Below are 20,463 nucleotides of genomic sequence, written 5' to 3'. Positions count from 1 at the left end.
CTTGTCTAGACATTTATTTTGAAAGAGGTTTGGAGTTGGAGGCTGAGTAGAATCTGAAAAAGGTCATAGATCTTAGCGATTTTTGATAGATTTAAATATACTCTTCATGTAGTCTAGGTTATTACGAATTCAATATGTTGATCTTCCTCAAATAGGTCTAAATCTTTGAATAATAATGTACTACTCAAGAATTTAAACGACCGAAAATTTCTTACAATTTGGAATAGAATAGAATATTGAATCACAATAAACACTACATAATGGAGCATTGCTTAGTAGTATGTGACATGTCAAAAAAGTTTTATATAACTTAATTATATAAAACAAAGTCTCTATATGAGAAAACAAAATAAAGTCCATGATTGAAATGTCGAATTATTCATCCAAACAACTGGAAACACCCCTCCATGGTATAGAGTGCAGCTTGAACTAATATCTCCTTCAACCTCCACCTGACCGTCTCACGTCATCGATGATTCTGAGCTCAGCCGGCAATGTATTGTAGACTCTCAATGCACTGTAGAGCGGTCCCCTCTCCAAAGCGCTGGTTCTGTGATGTGGATATTGCAGAGCTCCTCGATGTCTTGTGTTGTAACCATGCTGCAACTGATCACCGTATCCTGTAGTGAAATTGTACAAATTTTCATGAAAATATCATAAATAATATTTTCAATTAGAATAAGATATCAATAGATTAGTTTTATCAAAATAATTTATGTGACTTGATGATAAGAGTGTAAAATCCATAAACATGAAAGGTCCATCGATTGTTGCAAATTCAACATAATATTTAAGAATAAATTATAATATTTCTCATTTTAAAAATGTTGCACGCGTTTTCCAATTCAATCGATTGTTGCAAATTCAACATAATATTTAAGAATAAATTATAATATTTCTAATTTTAAAAATGTTGCACGCGTTTTCCAATTCAATCATTTAGCTATTAACATTTATATTTTTTTAAATTGATCGATCATGTTGCAGCCCAGCCAAACCATGATCCAAACACTCAGCACTGTCTCTGTGGAGCAGACGCTGATCTTATCATGTTGGGACTGGCCACTCATGAGCCAAACTTCACCATCATCAGAGAAGAGTTCAAGCCAAACAAGCCCAGACCATGCGATATTTGCGGAAATCTTGGTAAGTCTGATACTCGTTGCAATCATCTAAGATCTAGTTCACATTCTGTTGAACAGTTCATTGAATTTGCGTTTATTCCAATTGCTTGATTTCTGAAGTCATCCTTGTTTATCCTGTGATGATTTTCATCGTAAAATGTATTTTGTCTAGATAAAATATGATTTCATCTAATACATCAAACTAGTAAAATTCACAGTTCAATATTGTCAAAACAAAACATGAAATACTTGCGTGAGCACTAATTTTTTAAATATAGTTAAGTTACTTGAAATTGTCAGACTAAGGCCCGGTTGCACAGCTGTCTGTTAAATTTTAATCGCGATTCATTTCACGAGAACGAATCAGAGAAGGCTTTTTCGAAAAAAGGCTTCTCTGATTGGTTCTCATGACGGTTAAAATTCAACCGGCTTTTGTGCAACCGGTACTAATAGTTATATTTCATATTCCGAACACATGAAATCACTTACGTCAAAGTTGAATGGTATTCATATCTCATTATATTATTCGGGGCACTACTTTCGTCTGTTACACCAATTTATATTGTTTCCATTGATGGTTATCTTGTGGAAAATATCTTAGTAGGTTTCAAATTATTAATTGGAATTGTGACTTCTAGAATGCTGTTCTTGTTAACAGATTAAATTATTTAAAGACAGTCCAAACCATTAGCATATTTAAAATTTCAAGGTTATTTTTTTCTGAATGAGAAGCTTTCACATTTTGTAATTTGTGATCAAACAAACATTCTTCCTTGCTTTAATTAGTGAATTGGAATACGAATTAAATATTAAGAAAGTGTTGGGTAATTTAACACTAAGTTACAACAGTGAATGGAAATTTTGCATATTTTTATAGAAAAAAAATATTTTTTGAATTCTATAAAAACTGAGATGATCCAGCTGCTTAATAAAGAAGATGTATTATTTAAATGGATTCTTAAGCTTTGTCATAAGCTTCACAACCCAATGATTCAAACATTTTTCTGTTCAACTTTAATTTCGACTTTTTTCGACTATCTGTTCGACTGTTGCAATTCCTAGTAATGGTATGATTGATTGACAGGACATGAGATGAAAGATTGCCTGGGCGTTGAAAAGGAAGGCTCGGCTGATGTGCCGGCCACGATCCCGTTGGAGTCCGAACAGGAGTTCATATTTGTGCGACTGAACGTGCTGCGAGAGTACCTGGAGAAAGAGTTGCAAATGCCCGGCTTGCCGTTTGAGTACGACTTTGAGCGGGCCGTTGACGACTGGGTGTTCATGTGCTTCTTTGTCGGCAACGACTTTCTGCCGCATCTGCCGTCGCTCGAGATCAGAGAGGGTGCCATTGACCGGCTGGTAGCCCTCTACAAGAAGGCTGTCTACAAGACTGGCGTAAGCTATTTAAAGATACATTAGTTGAGTGATTCGCTCACCAAATAAATACTATCATGGAGAAAAGATAACATAATAAGTATGCTATGTTATGTTTTCTCTATGACTTTTTATAGTCGTATCACAAGGCAAACTTTATACAATGGAGAATTTATACAACGTCTACAATCTAAAGACACAAAATTGAAGTACAAGTAAATCTAAAAATATTTGATACTGTCTCATCTTTGTTTCTCAATTATAAATATTATTTCGAATAATAGTATTATAATCCTCTGAATATGATGATTCATGAGTTGTAAAATCGCTTCCTGGTGGTTAGCAACCCACTCAAAACTGTAGGTCCATTCATTATCCGCCTCATTACCCACGCATAAGCCTAGAGCTCTTGTGGGCACCCTCAGCAAAAAAAAAAATAAAAATAGTATTAGTATTATTGGGGTTTATAATCTTGAAATCCCAATTTAGAAATGCCAACTACTAATTCGGCCTATTTTCATTGAATAAATTTAAATTGGTTCCATATTTTTATATTTTAAAAGGTTCATTATATTTCATAATTGCTCCGAATAACTCAATCAATTGATAGTATTAATAGGCCTGAGGTATGACATGTGGTGTTGATGGAATTATGTAGGAAAAATTTGGCTATATATATATATATAATTGATCAACTCACCGCTATATATAGTCCTCATAGAACCGGCCGACACGATACGATCGATACGATAACGACGTATATGTGAGACGAGATGTGACGTCACACTCAATTGCCAAATTAAGGAAGGGAATAGGATGGGTGGTGAATATAATTTGATTTTTTTTTTATTTGGAATTACTTTAATTTTTTAATAATTTGGAAAATATTATCATCTGTAGAATATTTTTGTTTTGGGCCAATAAATCTATCAGCTGTATGGAAGGATTTAAGGCTCTCTGTTATCGGCATTAGGAGATAATGAACTCAGAGATTGGCGCCTACTTTCAAAATTCTTTTAATTAATGCTGTTTCTATTTTTATTGGAAAATATGCCGTGACAGTATGTAATTTTTTGCGGATGATGCTCACATGAGCTTTTTTCTTGTGCGTGGGTAATGGGAAGTGCGAGGGTAAATTATGAGATGATCAAATGTCCATGCCTATTCGATGGGATTCGGCGGGATTCGAACCCGCGACCAGAGAGCACTAGCAGACTGAACGGTGCAACGCTGTAGTTAACTCGGCTATCTGGTCGGCATAATATTAGAATATTTTAAATACTTTATTTGAATTGCAGTCATAATTATAGTTGTCATGTTTACATTTTAGGGCTTTGTCACTGAAAGCGGCCTGGTGAACTTGAATCGAGTGCAGTTGATTATGTCCGACCTTGGAGAAATGGAAGATGAAATATTCAAAAACCGGCAAAAAACTGAGCTCATGTTCAAGGAGCGAAATCGCCAGAGAAAGAGACGTGAAAAAATGGCCAAGATGAACGATCGCCCCGCTTGGACTCCCACCGGCCAATTCGCGCCCCAAGTAAGTCACTTCCCTCTCTCTCAACAAAAAAACATTTCTTGTTGACAATAGATTATTGCCGAACAAAACTTGGGATATTATGTTCTATAATGGTTATTTGAACATCTTCCTCTCAACCTGATTATTTGCATGTTATATAATGTTTTTATTATTTTCGTATCATCCCTCAACCTTATTACTTTCATAACTAGCAGCAAATTAGAACGGTAGCCATGGCAACAACAATTAGAAATGACTTGATTGATTTCATATTAATTTTTGGACCAACATTCTGAGAGATATTTTTGCACTGTTCTTTTAGAGTAATTTTCACTGACTGAAGAACAATTCTGACAAAAGGCGTTTTGTTCTTTTCAACTATTGAAATTAATCCTACATCCACTGAATAAATATAACTTTGAACTATTCATTTGTCCAATACTAATAATATACAAAGGAGACACAGAGGGAGACCCAGGAAAAGATGGCTTGATGAGGTGCTGAATGATGTTAGGAGTTTGGGAGTGAGGGGATGGAGAGGCATAGTAGACGATAGATGTGTGGAGGTTGATAGTTGCGGAGGCCAAGGCTCACCATGGGCTGTAGAGCCATACAAGAAGAAGAATAATATACAAAGAAGTAGTTTAATTATATGTTAAAAAACATTATAGGATAAGCCTATAGCTTGAGTCGGTAGCTTACTTAGTATCGTTCAAGCTATAGTAAGAAATTTGAGATAAATTTGTTCGTTACCACTGTTCTTCATGATTCAACCAATCTCAGTAAATAATTGGAGAATCAGTTCAAGTACTAGACCAGTTAGTTAAACCAGTTTTATAGTTTTAAACCAGTTTCAAATATGGACCTCCCCTTGAGTAGGGATGGAAAAGATCTTCGAGAGAAACATGTAGCCTATATCAGGATCTGGAAGGTGATAAGAGAGTTGAGGTACAATGCGATAAATTCAATTTAAGAAACCTAAGTCTTATAAAGTCGCAGGAATGAGAAACTGCAAATGAGGAACAAACATGTTTTATTAAAAAATCAATGTAAACTTGGAAGAGAAGTTGTATGAACCTAGTTCAATGAATATTATAGTCATATTTATCAGCTTATTTCTGTTGCCAATTCAAATAAATAATATACTTATAAATTTATACCTGAGATATTGAATAGAAAAATCAATTTTTATTTTCTTAGCTAGGGTGATGAATCAAATCAAATCAACTAAATTTATTTGTCATTTGAGCAAAAACAATATAGAAAATTTTAATTAGAGAAGCATAAAACCTAGATTTTAAATCAATCATAAGTAAGTTCAGAAATTAAGCATAAATAATAATACAGCCAAATACAAAACTTGAATATACTATTATCAAGTTTATTGAAATATTTCTCCTTTTAATTATTTTCCTATGGCGACTACCCAGCAAGCAAAACCTAAAACTTATCCGCTGGGAACGATTCATCATTCGTATCAGTTCATTCAATTATTTAAAAGTATAGAAAAATCGTTAACAAGAGATGAAGATTGAGAAGAAAATAAAGTTTATAGAATACTGTTTATATCAGAGAAAAAGGTCTCAACTATCCAATCCTCCATGAGTCCCTATACAGCAGACTTTTGACTGAACGCAACACAAAGGGATGGATTCCAGTGTTTTACCGGTTTTTTTGTAACATTATATTTTGAGGAGGCCAAATTACATCCGTCGTATTGATGTATGCTTTTCAATAAATTTCCAGTACAATGGCCCTACCACAAATTCAGATAGATTCTCAAAGAAGTGTTTAAATATTGTCGTACCAACTTAGTTCTGCTGTTCCTATAAAGTGTAATGAAAACAATACTTAAGTTGTCAATCCCACTCAATGTGCACTAAATTTTTTAAATAATTTTGTAAAAATGGATGAATAAATAAGTTAGTTTGTCGATACTGAACTTCTCAACTCGAAACTCAACCATTATTTTTCAATAATTCTGGGTTTTTTTCGACCTTATTTCTTGGTCAATATTATATTGATTACATTTAACAGTGTTATCATCATTGACTATTATGGTGATATTAATGATTGATATCATTTTTCCTTCCTCTTGTTCAGGCTCTAGGTAGAGGGGGATCAGGAAGAGGAGGTGGAGGAGGAGGAGGAGTGGCTCCCATACAAAATGCTCGCCAAGAAGCGTATCAGATGAGGATGCAGGGAATGCAAAGAGCCACTGAATTCTATCAGGTACGATTAATGTTATTCTGCCATTCAACACAAATTGTGTTTGAATTTTTTCCAATAATTTTTCATTAGATTTAATTTTATTTAGAAAGTTCAAACTATGAACTTGAACTCTTACTTTGCAATTCTTTTGAATATCGATACTTATTTATAAGTGTGGTATTGAATTTGAAAAAATATGTATATGGTATAATATGTAAATAGAGGAAAAAATCGTCCTATTTGAACGATAGTACCTGTTTACACATACATAACGCTATCTACTTATGTATTATTGGAGTCAGCATCTGTTTAATATTAGTATGCTATCCTTGTACTTCATTAGACAAAGCAGATTTTTCTATCTTTCTTCTGCTCAGTATAGTTGTCGAATTATTTGTGTACTGTGTAAATATTATGAACTTACTAAAATAATTCACCTCAATCGTGAAAATATAATTATTAAATCATGAAAAATATATATCCTGTGAAATAATAATTTTTATAAAAATAAAGTGGATTTTTGACTACATTTCAAGTCTCTTCAATTATGAAAAATATATTTTATTGTAGAATATTTGAGATAGAGTTGATCATTATCAAGAAGAATCAACCATTATTGTTAGCTCAGATATATATCGGGATGGCTTTGGCTTGAATAACATCTTCCTACTACTGAAGGCAGTGGAAAACGAAATGTGAAGCGTGACAACAATGAGTTCTCTTCAAATATACTGACTCGATAATCGTGAATCTCACTATATCTACGTATATAGAAACAATCAACGTTATCAAGTACCGTTCTTATTTTATCAAAACACAACTTTTTTCAAGAAAATGGCTAGTTGTGTTTTGATAAAATAAAACGTTTACTTGATAACTACTTTCATTATGTTTCAATAGCTCTAATTTCAGTAGCCCTAATAACTTAGGTGAAAATCTAGCCCTAAAATGAAAATTGATTACAACCATAGAGAAAAAATAGCATAAGAAGATAATGCCATGGTATAGGATGTTTCTGTTCCAAATTTCCCTCAAGCCGATAGTCCTAGTAGTCCTTTTTCGTGAAGCTATGTGACGCTGGTAGTCTTTCACGCTGGTACTCGGCCGTTCTTACACTCTCACCCGGCCAAAATAGTAATAACAGCCAGTAATTATCTGGAGCTAACAAACAATCGGGTTGAAATTCGGAACAAAAATGACCTATACCATGGAATATCTACTTCTGCTATATTTTCTCTACGGTTCTTTGTATGGAAATATATTTTTCCTCAATCTACTATCTAAAGTACTTACTTTACTCCCTGGAACATAATACTAAAGTGTCACTTTTTCACTCTCGGTACTAAAAAAACAGAAAAACTCCCTAGGGAGGAAAAGTAACTCCATTTAAATAACATGGGGAGCATCTCTATTTAAAAAAAACTTACATTGGAAATGGGTTAAAAGGTCTAAGCTCAGATGAGGAAGCATAATAGAGTAGTCATTGAGCTAACTAAATTAAATACCTCAACCAGAAATTCGATTAACATATGAAATATATGTTTGTATGCTAAAATTACCTATTACATACTATTAGTTTACTATAAAAATTTAGAAATATTTTTTTTTATATTCCATGTTATTTGTTATTCAAAATACCAGCCAACTAATATTTTCCATCAACTAATCAAATTTGGAACGCGAACATGTAGTTATGAGTCGGCCATTGTTGTTACAACTTTTGTCGACAGATAGCGCATAGCGCTGTCGGCGGTGAACTGTGATTACAAGCCAGTTGTTTACTTTTAAGGTTATGTTGACAACTGGTCACGTAAGTTTTTACAAATTATTTTATTTGCAGTTTTTATAAAAATGTAGGTGGAGGAAAAATGTTGTGTACATCACGAGTGAAAAATGTTTTCTCTCTCAGGGGAAATTGTTGCCCTCGGCTTCCCCTCGGTCATCAATCTTTTTCCTCAGGGAGAAAAAGTGGCATTTTTCACTCTAGATATAGTAGTAGTTTTGAAAACAGTAGACCTCGCACAGTTATAAACCACAGTTTCCTCTAATACTGTCAATCAGAGTAAATTATGTCGTGTCGGCGAGATATTGGTGTGTAAAAAACTAATGGCTGTTTAAGCTGTTGTACCGACAATGCTAATAATTTGTTGTAAACAACAGAACTGTGCTATCATCATTAAAAGCTTACCGAGTTGAAACACTACCTCCGTAAACGGAGGTAGTGGTTGAAAGCAGAGAAAAGTCGGGAGAAAATACTATGCTATTTCGAGTTATCAATTGCATGCCTCATTGAATGTAATAATCCACACGACAGCTGATTTTTTATCAAGTTACATTGAGACATTAATTGCATGCGTCATTGCATGAAATTTATAATCCACTCGACAGCTGGTTTAAGATGAATAGTTCTATGGTATGACTTTTACTCTAATATTGGTGTATGAAGGAGGCTCCTTTTTCCTTTTATATTATCCTTGAAATGCAAAATTATGACTTTTACTCTAATATTGGTGTATGAAGGAGGCTCCTTTTTCCTTTTATATTATCCTTGAAATGCAAAATTTCCAAAAACCTTGTATATACGTTGACGCGCAATTCTAAAAGGGACATACCTGTCAAATTCCATGAAAATCTATTTCCGCGTTTCGCCGTAAATGCGCAACATATATCATCTGTCAAACGTATATGCTCAACATATTATCCTTGAAATGCAAAATTTCCTAAAACCTTGTATATACGTTGACGCGCAATTTAAAAAGGGACATACCTGTCAAATTTCATGAAAATCTATTACCGCGTTTCGCAGTAAATGCAACATATAAACATTTGAACATAAAGAGAAATGCAAAACCGTCGACTTGAATCTTGGACCTCACTTTGCTCGGTCAACAAATAACTATTTCTCTATGTAGCAACGACCATTCAAATCTTCTAATCGTAACATCTTCACTGAACCGAATTCATCAGAAGCGTTGTTTTTTGAGTAGGGTCGTGGAAACAACAACCAGCAGCAGGGTAACTACAACAACCGGTACGGAGGCGGCAACAACCAACAGCAGAGAAGCGACGACAACTCTCCACGCGGCCAAAAGCGGAAACACGAGGAGGTGGATGATGATGACGAGGAGCCCGACCCACCCGACGAGGTGCGGCTCTGGGAGAGCGGGTTCAAGGACCGCTACTACGAGTCCAAGTTTGACGTGTCGCCCAACAACATCGACTTCCGACAGAAGGTTGCTTTGCAGTATGTACGTGGTCTCAGCTGGGTACTCCGCTATTACTATCAGGTGAGCATGTAACAGATCCATTATCATTAAGGGGATATCCTATGGTATAGGGCGTTTATGTTCCAAATTTCAAGCTGATAGTCCTAGTAGTTCTTACTGGTGAAGCAATGTGACGCTGGTAGTATCTCATACGGTGCCGCTCTTACACTCTCACCCTCTCATTTGTTCTCACTCTCACTTGTTCTTACTGTATTAAATATCGGGGCACCGAGCTTCGCTCGTTATTTTTATTTATTGATAAACAGAACACAATTCTCTAAAATGATCGTGTTTATATTATGAATTTCGGGGATGCGATATTTTGATTTTCCACTGAATCACTCGCTCACTTTTTACCATCCACAGACGACGAAAGTCTCAGCTGTTTTAGCCAAGGATGAGTTATCCTTTTAATGTCGCTCAGCGAGTTTTCCCAAGGATGAGACCTAGTGCAATCGAATTTTTATATCATAAACCTACTTTGTTCCAAATTTTGTGAAAATCATTAGAGCCGTTTTCGAGATACGTTGAACAACCTGTATCTTAACCTTATTCTTTTTTGAAACTTCTATTTGTAAAAATTTGGGAGAAGACAGTTTTGGGCTATGCCTGTTGTCTTCTCCCAATCATATTATATTTATTATGATTATGATTTGTAATATTGTCAATGAAATAAATAAATAAACATAAATAACCAAATATAAACAGATATACAGAAATTGCTCGCTTAATATAATAGGATAGACATAATCGGCTTGAGTTGACAAAAAATCATATTGAAATTTGGAACATTAACGGCCTATATTATGAAATATCTTCTTATGCTATCTTTTATCCATGCCATAGTTACCGACGAGCTTCAAAAAACTATCCCCTAGATTGAAGCCGAAACCAATTTCGAGCTGATTTTTGCTTATTCTGCTGGTTTTGTTTTGAAATGTAACGCTGTTCTATGATAGAGTTACTATTGATTAGGCTATCAATTTGAATTTAAAATTATTCACCTCATGAGAAACTTTATACAAAGTCTAGAATATATTCAAGTCACTTTACTAGTTTATACTTTGTATATTTTGTAATTAGTGTATCATGTGTCTTTGTACAAAGGAATTGATTTGATTTAAGTCTGATTTCAAGAAACGTCAGGCTCTTTACATAAAGCTCCTTGGTTAAACATCATATCAATAGATATATACAAGTTGATTTTTGCATCGAACTTTGAACGTTTCAATAGATACAGTATGAACTGTAATGTGATGTTTGATTGAATCGATTAACCGATGTGATTATAGATGTTAATGACTGACTTTTCAGTGACTGACTTTATCTTGTTCTGTAATAGTTCTGTGATGATATACATTTTTTGCGCTTCTCTAAATAATAGGCTCTCTTGAATTTTGAAATGTATTTAAATAATCACATCCTAGAAAAGAATAATTCGACTCCTGCGCCCCGCTTGAACACATCAAAAAATATAATCTCACCAACCTATTTTTATCAAATTGAAGTCACAATCTGTCTATGTCAGTGCTTCACCTTTCAAAAAATGCTATGTTGATGTTTTTTTGAACCTATCTCATCATGACGTTTGCTAATTGTTTCAGGGCTGTGCATCATGGGAATGGTATTTTCCTTACCATTATGCACCCTTTGCATCAGACTTTGTCGACATAGCGCGTGTCTCAATTGACTTTGAGAAAAATACAAAACCGGTGAGTATAGTAACTGTTACAAACAGAAATTTCTAAGATGATTGATGAACGTTAGTCGAATAATCTATTTTTCTTTAGTATCATTAATGATTACATAGATTCAATAATATTGTGTATAATCAGTGCATTCCAATTTTATTCAAATAATGCATGCGTTACAGATTGCATCATTTGATACTGATGAGGTGTTTCGTATCCAATTGATTAACTTATATTAATTTTATGTTACCAATCTAGTCCCTGATTGAATCTACTATATCAATGTCTCACTAAGCTCAAGTTCCTTTGGGAACAAATTATGTTGTATTTCAGAGGAAAAAATACTTTTTTCAAATGTAATTCAATTATACAATTGATTATTTTATTGGTAAGTATTCTCTCAAGTGAGCTCCATCTCGCCTGATTTATAATTTTCTTCTGTAACTGTTCCATACGATGTTTATAAATGAACAACAAGGTTCAACTCTGATACCTAGCTCTGTCAAGGCATTTGAACATGATCAAATCATTAATTATTATTAAAAGAAAATCCCAATTAAATTCTGTAAATTACCCCAAAGATGATAATTTAAATAGGATTTTCGTTTGATAGTAATTAATCATTAATTAGCATTTGAACAAATTCAATTTCTAATTTACAGTATTTCCATCTATGATCAAATCAGGTTTGGTGTACAAGGAGTGTACTCGTACGTATCTACGTATGCTTTCTATGGCAATTGTTACTATCAATAATTTCAGTGCACAGAATTGTTGTTAAGCGTACCCGGCTTGGCCATGTTTAAATATCTTGACCGAGCTTGGTGAAACCAGGCATTGATAATATTTTTTTACATGAAACTCTCAGCTAATAATGATATGTTGAGTGAAAAAGCAACAGTTTTATAAGAATATCATTTATGTTGAATGAGATTATTATTTTTGTCACATGTAAACATTTTAGTCCGGGTCACGGTTAACACGGTACACATTTAGAGGTTAAAGCTCTACGATTGATGGATTTCTTCATTTAACTCTTGAAATTATAAAAAATGCTTTCGTCTCATTTATTATTTTGTGATTTTCATCTTTGATATTATTTTTTTTTACAGTTCCAGCCATTGGAGCAACTAATGGGAGTATTCCCAGCAGCTAGTAGTTCCCATGTTCCACAACCTTGGGCTGATCTTATGAAAAATCCTGTAAGTCCTTATAAATAATCCTTTCTATTTTTTCATTATGATAATTCTTTTACATATGTCCATTCATGTCGTAACAGTATTGATATATTATTGTGTTAGAGTTAGATTCGATTTTTATTTTTTTCTAAAATAATGAGTAATTTACTATATGCGTCAAGGCTAAAAACTGATTCATGATTAGTCAAAAACTCATCCATGATCCATGTTGAATTCCTTCAATTTAAAGTTTCAAATTTCAATCGAACAACTAGTTTTGCTAAATCCGTTAAATCGATGACTTTTAAGTTCATAATAATAATAAAATAACTTTCAAGTTAGTTTTAAATAATTGATTGAATTCTCGACTATTTGGATTCATGATTTGGGAGTGAAGTCCTTATCAGTTTAATTCAATAAAATAATGTTGTGACATTTACGAATTCCAACAATCAAACTATTATAAAATTCTTGAATGATGACATATTTCTAAATATTACTAGAATATATCCATTTAAAACATAACATCCAACACTAACCCTAACTTCAACCTCATATTCTATGTTGATCTCGATTCGGCTTTTTAGCCGTTCGTTTTCATGCCATTGAAGTATTTCAGTTGACTATGTATTTAAGGTTATTTTTTCAGTGTGGCTATAGTAGCCACTCCAGCTCTCCACATTCTCCTACTCTTAAAGCTCACAAATCTTATATAACAGCAGATTGACTAATACTGCAATATTTAAAATATATTGGCAATAAATTATTGCTATTACAAACCTTTTCTGGAGCTCAACCTTCTCAGTATTACTCCAGAATTAATTTTAGTCGATTCATACTCAGTAATTCTAGTTTCATTCGAATACGTTTAAATCCCAAAACTACAATTGCAACAGTAACAGAGGTTTTCCCAGAAACGCACGACCTAAACATCTGAGGTGTATATCGGTATCAAATTGTGAGCTTGAAATCATCAGCCTAGTATATTATGTTATTGATTTCCGTAATTTTACTTGATTCTTCTGTAATATATGAAATTATTTTTTTATTTCAGGATTCCCAAATAATAGATTTCTATCCTGAGGATTTCAAAATTGATCTCAACGGAAAAAAGTTCGCCTGGCAAGGAGTAGCTCTATTACCTTTTGTTGACGAAGTTCGCCTAAGGCAGGCATTGAAAGATTACTATCCTCTACTGACTGATGCCGAAAGTAAGACAATATTTCAACAAAATCACATAAATCTATAACTAAGGTTATATGCAATTATCTATCGACCAATTTTTGTCTAATTTTATCTCATTTAAACCACAATTGAACATTGAAATTCCCTTCAACATTTAAATTGGAAGTACTCGTATATTTGGTATCGTATAAAGTCACCTTCTTTGATAACAGTATTCCTTCCATAGTATCACAAACAGAAACATTCCAATGCATGGTGTCTATGGATTGTAGATTACAAAGGTATTATTGAATCAACTTTTTCCGGTAGCTATTTTTATAAACCACTAAGATTAAGGCCGGCTGCAGGCGAACCACTATCGCATGTGGGATGTGGGACCGACATACCATAGAACAATATGACTAACGCAGAGAGTCTTTCATACTACATTTGAGAAAACGCTCGTTAGTGCGATTGTGGTATAGAAGCTAGGGGAAGCGTGGTGCTCAAACCAGTGGTACCACAATCGCAAGGGAAATAATCGCAATCACAGCGTGCAACGCCATGTGGAAGTATCACAATTATTATTATCAGTGCCACTGCCATGCCTGCCAATGCATTCCATATGCGCTTCGTTTGTGGTACCACAGAAGGAAAATAGTAGCTGCCACATCCCACATGCGATAGTGGTTTGTCTGCAACCGGCCTAACATCTTTGTTTTTCTTCTAAATAATTGCCACAATCAAAGATATTGATTAAATAAATTGTTCAGTAAATTCCTATTTCTATGAATGTACGTGATGATTCTAACAGAAGTTTAATTTGTTCTATAGGAAAAAGGAATCAGTTGGGTGATGATCGGCTGTACATTGGGCATCAGCATCCAAGCTACTCTTTCATGGCTGGACTCTATAAAAACAAAACATTGTTCTCGACAGAAACTGAACTATCAACTGAAGGAGTGAGAGGCCGTATATTGCTTTCTGAAGAGTGTGTCTCGTACCAAGGGTAAGTGATGATTCATCAATTTCAATAAGAAATTATTGAATACTCAATTTTATATTCGTACCACCAACTTCATTATTTGTTCTTCTGAAGAGTTGGTCAACTTTTGTAATGTATGGTTCTTGGTTTATTCAAGAGAGATATGAATTTCAAAAAAAAATCATAGTACAATTTTCTCCTCACCCAGACTTGTCTTTATGGGGAATATTCATTATGCATATTGTCTCTGCTGCTGCATTTTTTTTCTTGTGAATAAAGATTATTTGAATTTGAAAAATTACATTTAAGATTAAACAACTTTTAAAATTGTCGGTATTTTTCGTTATATCGTGAACATACTCGTATGCTGGCTCATTGTTCGTTAATACGCATTCCATGTATACCTAAGTAATAATCTTCATTGCATATTAGGTACTATAAGATGCATATGATTTTATTGACATGATTCAGTGGTATTAATGCTAATACAGCAAAGGCAAATATTATAACGTGGGAATTGTATCATTTCCATAGAATCAAGTGAATTTCAAAACTCCCAGTACATCCACTTTCCAATTATATTTTGAGTATGTTGGTTACGTGCAAAGTTAGTAGACAGACTACTGTCTACTAACGTTGGGTTACGTGTACATTATTAGAAGTGGAGCTTATTACACATTAATTTGAAAGGTGTAATTCATATTGTCTGGTATTTCAAATTTTTAAGTATGTCAACTCTCTGTTATTTGTTTTAACTATCCAACATTATCAAAACATTTCAAATAATATTAACACTCTGCCATTTGAAAGCCAAAACCTAACCTTTCCTTTCATCTATAAAACATAATTTAACAAAACCTTCTAGTTAATTAATTTTATACACAAGACAATTTGAGAACTTGCGGATCTGAGAAACTTTCATTTCGAATCAACTGTAGGTTCTTGTTGAATCATCATTATTATTTTCATTTAGTTCCTATTTCGATACCGGCAGTATAATGCCTAGCCCCTGAAAAAATAGCACTTTATAATTTTGAGCAGTTATTTGAAAAATAAATTTATATATTTTTTGTTATTTCCAGGTCATTGCCATCTCCAGTGTTGGGCTTGCCTGTTGTAAGGCTCAATTCAGTCACCGTGTAAGTTGATATTTGGTAATATTTTCTATTATAATATTCTTACTTACTTACTCCATGGCACTACAGCCCATCCAGGGCCTTGGCCTCCTCAAGAATGCCTCTCCACTCCTCTCTGTCGGCAGTCTTGCGTCTCCATCCCCTAACGCCTATTTTCCGGAGATCATTTTCCACATCCTCCAGCCAGCGCTTGCGTGGACGTCCTTTCAACCTTCTTCCGCCTGGGTTTTCTCTGAAAACTTTTTTAACGGCTCTTTCATCGCTCATTCTTTCTACATGACCCAACCAGCTCAAGCGTCTCACTTTGATCTCATGTACAATAGGTGGTTTTCTGTACAGGTCACGCAGCTCTTGATTCGAACGAAGTCTCCATTCTCCATCAATTACATACTGGACCGTATATTCTTCTCAGAATCTTCCGTTCCCATATACTCAGTAGGTCTTCATCCTTCTTTTTCAAAACCCAGGTTTCTGCCCCGTATAACACAACTGGCTTTATAACAGTTTCATAGATTTGTTGTTTAATTTTCCTTGATAGTGTTTTGGATCTCAAGTATTGGCTAAGTGCATAATAACATCGATTTCCTGCCGCTATTTTTGCTTTTATATCAACTTCAACATCGTTATCTTCTGTGATAATAGAACCAAGATATTTGAAGCTTTCCACTCTTTCGAATGTGTAATTATTGCACTCTATGAGTCTGTCGCCAATCTGCCGGGCTCTGCTGCTTGCCCAGATACTTTGTTTTACTCTCATTAATTGAGAGTCCTATTTCTGTTGATCCGTCATCGAGCTGTTTGAAGGCATCTTTTAGAGTTTGGATGTTTCTTGCAATCAAGACTACGTCATCCGCATAGGCCATGTACTGCAACATTCTGTTCATTATCGTTCCTCTTGGATTTATTACTATTCCTCTTATTACTTTTTCCAGGCTCAAGTTGAACAGCATAGCTGACAAAACATCACCCTGTCTAAGTCCTACATTTGCTGTAAATTCGTCTGTGAGCATTCCTTGAACTTTCGCCTTATACTTTGTTTGGCGCAGTGTCATTCTTGTGAGCTGTATGAGGATTCCGTAAGGCATTGCAAACTGCAACATAGTCTCAAACAAGCTATTTCTTCTGATCATGTCAGTGGGCTTGCTTGTAATCGACGTATAGTTGATACACATTGATATTATATTCATAACACTTTTCCATCATGTTTCTTATGGTGAAAACTTGATCTGTGCATGATCTGTCTTTCCGGTATCCACACTGGTAATCACCTAGCACTTCATTACAAAGAAGTTTTAATCTTTCACAAATTATCTTCGCCAAGATCTTATAAACAATGCTCAACAAAGCGATTCCTCGATAATTGGAACAGTCTGTTCTACTTCCTTTTTTTGTGGACGGGGCATAGTATTGCAGTTTGCCATTCTTCAGGCATTACTTCCTCCACCCACACCTGTTTTACAAAGTGAAGTAGCCATTCCATTAGAGCATCGTTCCCTACTTTAATCATCTCGGCTGTTATAAGATTATCTCCAGGTGCTTTATTATTTTTGAGAGAATGAATAGCCATTTTCAAATCACACATTGTGGGTTCCTCTATCGGTTGATCTGGCCCTATAATGTTGATATTTTCTCCCTCCTCAACATTTTGATTCAACAACTTATAAAAATATTCTTCCCATCGTTCTAAAATCTGTCCTTCTCCTCCTATCAAATTTCCATCCTTATCTTGATAGAATGTTGTACGAGGCTGGAATCCAGCTTTTCCTTCTCTGATGCGTAGATACATATTTCTTACTTCTCTGTCTCCAGCGAAGGTCATGATTTCATCTATCCTGCGTTTCTCAAACTCTCTTTTCTTTTTACGACAGATCTTGCTAGCATGTCTCCTTTTTTCATGATAAGCTACAGTTGCGGCCCTAGTTTTCCGACTTATCATTTTCAGTCTTGCTAGATTTCTATCTTCCAAAGCCTTCAAACACTCATCATCCATCCAGTTATTTCTCTTTTCTATCTTTTCATATCCGATTGTCTCCTGTGCAGCTTCTGTTACAGCTTTCTTGAAATTCTCCCACTTTTGCTCAACTGTGTCCTCTCTTCCTTGGTTCTCTGCTAATTTCTCCATAAGTTTATGATTGTATCTATCCCTAGCTTCATTTTCTCTTTTGCTGTCAAATTTCTTTTGTTTCACTCCTCGGAATTTCTTCATGTTGTTTATTCTCTGTCTGTATTTTATTTTAACCAAATGATGATCTGTATCACAGTCTGCCCCTCGGTAACTTCGCACATCTAATATGTCAGATCCATGCCTCTTGTCAATGAAAACGTGATCAATCTGATTTTGTGTTACTCCATCTGGAGATCTCCAAGTCATCTTATGAATGTCTTTATGTTTGAAGTATGTGCTGCATACTGTCATGTTTTTATCACTGGCGAAATCTATCATTCGAAGTTCATTAGCATTACTTTCCTCATGCAGACTGTGCATACCTATCACTGGTCTATAGCAAGACTCTCTACCAGCTTTTGCATTGAAATCACCAAGGATAATTTTAACATCATGTCTCGGAGCATTTCTGTATATTCCTCTAAATTATCATATAAAGCATCTTTCTCAACATCATTTGCTTCATTTGCATCATTTGCTTCATTTGCTTCATTTGCTTCATTTGCATCATTTGCTTCAGTTTAATCTGTGTGCATGCACACAGATTAAACTTATGCTAAAGAATTTTTCTCTAATTCTTAGTACACAAATTCTTTCATTGATAGCATCAAAACATATTACTCTATCCTTATATTTTTTATGTACAAGAAAACCAGTTCCAAAAGTATTTTGTGTGTGGCCTCTATAAAATAATGTATAATTTTCTATATCCATCATTCCATTTCCTTTTCATCTAATTTCCTGCAAGGCAGCAATCCCTACTCCATACTTTTCCATAACTCTCCTCAGCACAGCTGTGTTCCCTGTCCTGTACAAACTTCTTACATTCCAGGTGGCAAGAAAAAGATCTCTGTCTTTTTTGGGGCTTTTGCATCTTTCCATTATTCTTTTTCGATTGTTGGCTATCCGTATTGTAAGCACGATCTGCCTTCACCGAGTATGTAAGGGTGGGAAAATGGAAAACAAGAAATGATCGTACAAGTTTTTGATAATTAAAACAAAACAATAAATTATTTGTACAAAATTAGAATTATAATTAGAAATAACGAAATAATAATAAACAGATGAATATTTCAAGGGCTACTCGTTTTGCTGCTAGTGAAGATTCATTTGTAGTGGTTATGAAACATTTAAAACAATGTCTCAGTAGTCACCTACCTTTATGAAAATGGCTTCCCAATTTGGCATCCACTGGTTGAAACGCGACGTTAATTATTAATTAAAAATCAAAATAACTGATCTAATGAAGTGGGTTCAGATCCCTTCCTATTTAATAATACAATTCTCTTTAAACTGCCCGAACTGTGACAGGAAAACTGTATTATAAAACAAGAACAAAATCTATCCCCTTCACCAGAACAGCCGGACTTTACTCACAGTCCTAACGAACGAGCTCACACACCACACACAAAAGTAAAATTTTGGGTATTAATATATAACTCAGTCAATGCCAAACATGAAGCCATTTCAAATACATATTTTTATCAGTCGCACAAGCGAGCACGTTTGTTATCAAAAACAAAAGAGAAGCTACAATAATTTTGATAACAAATGAAATAAACAATCTTTCTGTCGATGACAAAAATTGTTCAAAGACAAAAACACTGTTCATTAAACTTTTCTAAATTAAAACTCTAAAATCCTGATCAATATGAGATAAATATATGATTCATATATATGTCCCATATGACCAGGTGACATATCACCCATCCCGCTGAAAGACTCGTCCCTGAGTCTGTAGTCAAGAGGGGAACAAAAAAAATAATTAAACAAAATAATATACTCCGGAAAGAAACGTGTGCCTGATTGACTTGATAATGCTACTATACATTGAAATCAAACATCTACATAGAAAGGTAGTTACTCAAACTAAATTACAAACATTCAAAATGAAACTATGCTGTACAAAGAATAGTTCTCTAAATAAATTATCTTTCCAACAAATACAATTCAAATTTTAGTGGTTCTGGAATGTAGATAGGTTTAAGTAGATCTCAAAGATGTAGATGATATTTCAATGTTCTGAGCGATGAACTGGTAGTCGTCCTTGTATGTGAAGTCCTCCCATATTTGTCCGATTCTTGTATGTCCGCTGTTCGTCGATGATCATTATAGTTTCCTCAACTCCTTCAGATCTCCAGCCACAGGTACAAATTGAACCATGCATCAAAGATAAGATGACGATCGTAAGGTATCCAAGGTTGAAGTCGAGCCGTCTCTCAACTGTCGAAGAAATCTCTCGCAGCTCAGCTCGCAAGTAGTAGTGTCCAACCAGTAATAGGCTACGGTAGTTAAGTAGTCACTGGATAGTAATTCATCCAACTGCCATCCAATCGAGCCGCCAAAATAATGAAATCTCCCAGCATCGAAATTCATCTGTTATGATTTCCACAGAAGATGAAGTTTGTTCTTCGTTATACGGAAGCTCTGATTAGCGCGCCTGATGTCCTCTCCGTTGTTGAGTAGTGTACAGCATACTACTTGATGAAAATTCAGGCCCTGCTTGTGTTAACAGCCAAACGTCTCTGCTTGCATAATATCCTCCAGATCTTCAGGAAAATCGATCTCGTAGAGTGTAGTGACAATTCACAAGTCGCCTTGCGCTGAAGCTGAAGTCATCTCGAAGAAGTCCGTGAAGTACTTGAGTGCTT

General features: G+C 34.6%; 1 protein-coding gene across 1 annotated transcript in view; it reads left to right on the top strand.

Annotated features, from left to right (window-relative positions):
* Positions 1-20,463, top strand: part of LOC111048549 (5'-3' exoribonuclease 2 homolog) — a 62,826-nt gene that overhangs the window by 7,234 nt on the left and 35,129 nt on the right. Inside the window, exons 6-15 of the mRNA XM_022334461.2 lie at positions 988-1,146; positions 2,209-2,519; positions 3,829-4,038; positions 6,121-6,249; positions 9,216-9,515; positions 11,099-11,206; positions 12,298-12,387; positions 13,418-13,574; positions 14,362-14,536; positions 15,595-15,651. Coding sequence (XP_022190153.2) covers positions 988-1,146; positions 2,209-2,519; positions 3,829-4,038; positions 6,121-6,249; positions 9,216-9,515; positions 11,099-11,206; positions 12,298-12,387; positions 13,418-13,574; positions 14,362-14,536; positions 15,595-15,651 — 1,696 coding nt within the window. The remainder of the gene's footprint in view (positions 1-987; positions 1,147-2,208; positions 2,520-3,828; positions 4,039-6,120; positions 6,250-9,215; positions 9,516-11,098; positions 11,207-12,297; positions 12,388-13,417; positions 13,575-14,361; positions 14,537-15,594; positions 15,652-20,463) is intronic.

The sequence above is a fragment of the Nilaparvata lugens genome, chromosome 4 (assembly GCF_014356525.2).
Source record: "Nilaparvata lugens isolate BPH chromosome 4, ASM1435652v1, whole genome shotgun sequence".
Lineage (NCBI taxonomy): Eukaryota > Metazoa > Arthropoda > Insecta > Hemiptera > Delphacidae > Nilaparvata > Nilaparvata lugens.
Note: the sequence above shows the minus strand (reverse complement) of the source record. Positions and strands in the feature narration are given on the sequence as shown.